Consider the following 6445-nt stretch of genomic DNA (forward strand, 5'->3'; position numbering starts at 1 on the left):
GCCACGTGAAAAAGCATCCAGTCCACACTGTAAAGTGGTTGGCATTTGGAAGGGCATCCAGCTGTAAAAATCATGCTAAAACTAACCTCTCTTGGGCTTGTGCCATATAAAAAGCCCTCAGTCCACACTGCTGGGTGGTCAGTGTTAGGAAAGGTATCCAGTCACAAAATCCTTGCCAAAACAGACACAGAAGCTTGATGCAGTCTTCTGCCTGGCAACTCCTGTCAAACCATCCAACCCAGGCTAGCATGAAAGGTGGACATTAAACGATGATGATGATGATGATGATGATGATGATGATGATAGTGAAACAAAATCCTTTTGTGTTAGAAGCAGTACAATAATGCAAAAATATTGATTTCTTTATTGCCCACAGGGAGCTAAACATAGAGGGGACAAACAAGGACAGACAAAGGGATTAAGCCAATTACATCGATCCCAGTGCATAACTGGTACTTGTTTAATCAACCCCGAAAAGATGAAAGGCGAAGTCGACCTCAGCAAAATTTGAATTCAGAACGTAATGGCAGATGAAATACCACTAAGCATTTCGGCCAGTGTGTTAACGATTCTACCAGCTCACCGCCTTAATAATGCAAAAATATTAACCACATAATGTATATGAGTTGTTAAATGCTTGTAGCTTCAGTATTTCATCTTACGGAGATCACGTTAGAGATGTATAGTGTTAAAAAGCACAGTATATGTCAAAGCTGGGCAAAATGAATTTGCTCCAGAAGTGAACAAGAACAACATCTCTTTCTGTCATCTTTTATTTGTTTCAGTCGTTTAGACTGGGACCATACTGGAGCAGTGCCTAAAATAACTTTTGGTCAAATGAACTTACCCCAGTATATTTTTCTTTTTAAAGCCTGGTATTTATTCTATTGGTGTCTTTTGCCAAACCACTAAGTTACAGGGATGTAACTACACTAACACCAGTTGTCAAGCAGTTGTGGGGGATAAACACACACACAAAGATACACTTGTGCACACACACACACGCACACACACACACACGCACACACACACACGCACACACACACACACACACACACACACACACACACACAAGCACTTACCTCTGAATACAATGCTTCTCCTAGCTGAAACAGCTGTAAATTAATGAATATGATCCATCTATCCATCCATTCATTCTTTCCTCCCTCCATCCACCAACCCATTCACCTACCCAGCTATCTACCCATCCCTTCCTCTTTCTCCTCAATCCATCCATCTACCCATCCATCCCTCTATCTATCCATCTGTCCATGTATCTATCCATCCACTCATCCATTCATCCATCCACCCATTCACCTATCCATCCATCCATCCCTCTATCCACACATCCACCCATTTGCCACTCAACAGTCTGCTCCCCCACCTGACCCCATCAGCCACTGTCCCTTCCTATTCTCGTAACCATGGTTATTGTCTGGCCACAATGGTGATATTGTCCCTTATTTAATCTCATTTCTATGGTTTTGTGTTACCAAATTTGGTATTTCACTGTTTCTCAATGAAGAATGCTGCCAGGACATCCTGTCTTTCATCACTCTTGTGTTGATAATTCCAGCAATTGGCACAAGCAATAAATTATGCATTTAAAATAAGGTGGGGTAGGAGAACTGAAAGGGGAGAAGAGAAAGAGAAAAAGCAGACAAAGTTATGATATCACCCTTAAAATGGTTGCTTACACAATTGCTCGTTGAAACAGAAAGATGGCTGTATGAAGAGGTAGTGGATAAATGATAAGTTGGATGTGGTATTAAACCAAGTTCATGTTTAATGTTTCCCTTCCTTTTGGACTGTGTGCTGTGTGTATGCTTCAATATATACTCTTTTACATTTTTACTTGTTTCAGTCATTTGACTGCGGCCATGCTGGAGCACCGCCTTTAGTCGAGCAAATTGACCCCAGGACTTATTCTTTGTAAGCCTAGTACTTATTCTATCAGTCTCTTTTGCTGAACCGCTAAGTGATGGGGGACATAAACACACCAGCATCGGTTGTCAAGCAATGCTAGGGGGACAAACACAGACACACAAACATATACACACACAAACACACACGCATATATATATACATATATACGACAGGCTTCTTTCAGTTTCCGTCTACCAAATCCACTCACAAGGCTTTGGTCGGCCCGAGGCTATAGTAGAAGACACTTGCCCAAGATGCCATGCAGTGGGACTGAACCCGGAACCATGTGGTTGGTGAGCAAGCTACTTACCACACAGCCACTCATGCGCCTATAGAAAATTATTATTTTTTAAATATTAGAAAGCCTCACTGTGAGCTAAGTAAGAATGTAAATACATTTTTTTCAATACATAACAATTCATTTTGAAACAATTTCAAAGAACAACTTGTTTTATTTCATAAGGAAATCAGGAATCACAGCTGTCATTATTTGCAACATAAGGTTCTTCACTGAGCCAATATATTACTGATTTTACTTGGAATACTCTGGTGCTCCTGGCAAAGAAAGAGAAGAAAAACCATAATTATATATTTGAATAATGAGAAATAGATGCAATAGATACAGGCATAGCTGTGTGGTTAAGAGGTTTGTCTTGTGGTCACATGGTTTGGGATTCATGGTTTTGGATTCATGGTTTTGGATTCAATACCTTGGGCAAGTATCTTCAACTAAAGCCCCAGGCTGACCAATGTCTTGTGAGTGAATACAGTTTGTGGAAACTGTGCAGAAACTCATTGTGCATGTGTATGTGTTTATGCTTATGTTTGTCCTCCCACCACCGTTTGACATCTGGTGTTGGTTGGTTTATGAGAAACAGATGCGTAACAGGAGCAACAGATATGTAACAGGAGCAACAGATGTGTAACAGGAGCAACAGATGTGTAACAGGAGCAACAGATGTGTAACAGGAGCAACAGATGTGTGTCAGGAGCAACAGATGTGTGGCATGGGTAAAAATGCTGGTATATGACAAAGAAATGTGTGACATGATTAACAGATGTGTGACACGAACAAGCAGAAGTGTGACATGTGAAGCAACTCATTGCCATAAGAAACAGATGTGTGACATGAACAGTAGGTGAGTGACATGAATAACAGATGTGTAACATGGGTAATGAACTTTGTTACATGACAAAGAGATGTGTAACAGGATCAGAAGAGGTGTGACATGAAAATCAGATGCGGGACATGGGTAAAAACTTTGTGACCTGAAAAACAGATGTATGACATGAACTGTAAACGAGTGACATGAACAATAGATGTGTAACATGGGTGACACTCTGTGACATGAGAAACAGATGGAGAATAGGAACAGATATAGGAAGTAAAAAACAAACATGTAACATAAACATGGCAGTGCCCCAGCATGACCACTGTCCAATGATTAAAACAAGTAAAAGATAAAACAATATATAAATGACAACTGAGCAGTAGATATTGTATCATGAGCTAAGGGGGGGGGGTGATGGCCAGGGTGAGTGACGCGAGAGGCAACTATGTGGTATGACAAACAGTCAAGTAACAAATGCGAGACACAAGCAAAAGATATGAGACTTCAAAAATAAACATAACATAAATAAAACAGATGTGTGAAATAATTAATAGATAATTTACAGATAATTTACTGATAATTAACACAAACAATTTCAGCAGTGAAATTAAAATGAAATTTTATTTCATTTCTTTTTTGTTATTTATAAACCTAATTCTATTTTCATGGGTCTTATTGTTAGATATATTTGAATATGAAATTACTTTTCTCTTTCTTCGTTTATCATAATTATTTATTAATTGCTCTGCTAAACACACAATGCTTTAATTACTTTTACTAAAATAACTGAGGTACCTCACAAACTAAACTAATTGCGAAAAAGAATTGACAAGAATGTAAGCTCAGAATAAGTCCAGTGCAAGACCGGACCAAACTCAGAATAAACTCAGTATAAGCAGAGTCTAATGCTTATTACAAGCCCAAGGTAATCTCATGCTAATCTCAGTTTAAACTCAATGTAAGCTCAGTGTAAAATGAGTGTTGGATCAATATATACTCAATAATTAATAACTCAGTCTATTTTCAAAGTAAACTCTGAGTAAGGTTAACATAAGCAATGTAACTCTGGTCAGTGTTCAATATATATTCAGCATAGATATAATTTATACTTAGTGTAAACTCAATCTGTACTCAATATCAGCTCAGCAGGGGTTATATGTATATGAAAGTTAATTCTGGGCAAAAGCACAGAATATGCTCAGTGGAAGATGAGTGTAAGCTCAGTGTATACCCAGTTTTTGCACCATGTAAGGCCAATCTAGGCTTAATAGAAATTCATAAGTTCAGGATAAGCTCAGTATGTTCCCATTGTATTCTCATAGTAAACTCAAAGGAAGCTCATAGCAATATAAATGTAAGTTCAATGTACATTCAATGATTCTTCAGTGTAAGTTCCATGAAAACTCGCTTTAAGCTCAGTCTATTCTCAAAGTAAGCTGAAAATATGTTTGTTATAAACTCATGGTAAGCTCAGTTTAAATTCAGTAAAAGTTGTGCAAATATTCTGTATATGCTCAATGAATCCTGAACAGACGTAGGAGTGGCTGTGTGGTATGTAGCTTGCTTACGAACCACATGGTTCCGGGTTCAGTCCCACTGTGTGGCACTTTGGGCAAGTGTCTTCTACTATAGCCTCGGGCTGACCAAAGCCTTGTCAGTGGATTTGGTAGATGGAAACTGAAAGAATCCCGTCGTATATATGTATATATATATATATATATGTATATATGTATGTGTGTGTATATGTTTGTGTATCTGTGTTTGTCTCCCCAACATCGCTTGACAACCGATGCTGGTGTGTTTACATCCCCGTAACTTAGCAGTTCGGCAAAAGAAACCGATAGAATAAGTACTAGGCTTACAAAGAATGAGTCCTGGGGTCGATTCGCTCGACTATAAAGGCGGTGCTCCAGCATGGCCACAGTCAAATGACTGAAACAGGTAAACAGGTATATTTTCCTTGTTAGCTGAGAAGAAGCTCAGTGCAATACAAGTGTACACTCAGTGACTGCTCAGTGTTAGCCTGCATAAGCTCGGCCTGCTCTCAAAATAAGTTCAGTGCAAGCTCAGGGTAAAATCAAGGCAAGCAAAGTGAATGTTCAGTAAAAACTCATTTAATTGTCAGTGTAAATTCTGAGAAAGCTCAATGTTAGATGAGTGTAAGCTCAGTATTTATTTAGTGTAATCTCATCTTATTCTCATAGTAGGTTCAGTGTAAGTTCACTTAATTCTCACTGTAATTTCATATCTAGCTCAGTTTAAGCTCAACATATATTCAATAAGTAATTGCTCAGACTATTCTCAAAGTAAACTCAGTGTAATCTCAATGTATGTTCCCTAATTGCTCAGTGTATATACTCAATGATTGATTGCTACTCTCAAAGTAAACTCAATCTAAACTCAGACTGAGCTTGAGCTAGGTTGAGTGTGTTATCAGCCTGTTACCAAAGTTCAGTGTAAGATCAACATGAGCTTCAAGTAAGCTCAGTGACTGTTCAGTGTAAGCTTAACTAATCCTCAGAATAAGCATCAGAGTATGCTCAGTGTAAAATGAGGGTAAGCTCAGCATATACTCAATGATTGACAGCTGAGTTCATTATCAAAGAAAACTTAGTGTAAGGTTAACATAAGCTCAATGCAACTGTGATCAATATTCAATCTGTGCTCTGCCTAAATATAATTTATATTTAGTGTTAATTCAATTTGTACTCAGTATCAGCTCAGTGGGGGGGGGCGTATATACTGTGTGCAAATGGTCTCAGTAAGTTAAATGAATACTAGTTATACACCTTTACCCAATTTCTTACTGGTCCATGGAATCTTTACTATAAATAACTGGTGTTTATAAAGCGGTTGTATAAACATTATTTTGTCTATATAACCCCACCCCATTCCACGCATCACAGTTTATATAATTATAATGTTCAGTATACACAGGCTCTTGTTTCTCTTCTCTCCTCCTAAAATACAATGTACATATGTACAGATATATAGATACAGGCATACAAGTATGTATGCATGTGTATGTATAGTAATATAGTATACGCGTGCATGTACACACACATATATACATATGTATGTAGTATATTAATCAGTTCTTGGTAAATCAACAGTAATTAGCATGCACACAAGCATATACATATAATTATCACATGTATATATATATATGTAAAATTTCTAACTTCCGGTCAGCCATTACTTTGATTGACCGTTGACCGTTGACTGGACACTATTCAATTTTTTTTCTCCGTGTTTTTCTCCTTGTCTCCGTAATCTTTCTGTTGAAGAGCGTAGCTCGAAACGTCAAAGACTTTCCGTATTCCCAAGCATCATACTAATACATCCTTTTGTTATTTACACCACCTGTCCTCGTCTGTTGTTGTTTTTTCATATATTCTCCCATATAT

The 6445-nt window shown here is 37.9% G+C and overlaps 1 protein-coding gene across 1 annotated transcript in view; it reads right to left on the bottom strand.

Moving 5' to 3' along the window:
- Nucleotides 1-2358: 2358 nt before the first annotated feature.
- LOC106881154 (serine protease 27) overlaps nucleotides 2359-6445 on the bottom strand; it is a 46697-nt gene continuing 42610 nt past the window's right edge. Inside the window, exon 7 of the mRNA XM_052975500.1 lies at nucleotides 2359-2481. Within this exon, the coding sequence (XP_052831460.1) occupies nucleotides 2434-2481 (48 nt within the window). The 3' untranslated portion in view covers nucleotides 2359-2433. The remainder of the gene's footprint in view (nucleotides 2482-6445) is intronic.

Source organism: Octopus bimaculoides, chromosome 21 (genome assembly GCF_001194135.2).
Source record: "Octopus bimaculoides isolate UCB-OBI-ISO-001 chromosome 21, ASM119413v2, whole genome shotgun sequence".
In the NCBI taxonomy this organism is placed as follows: Eukaryota; Metazoa; Mollusca; class Cephalopoda; order Octopoda; family Octopodidae; genus Octopus; species Octopus bimaculoides.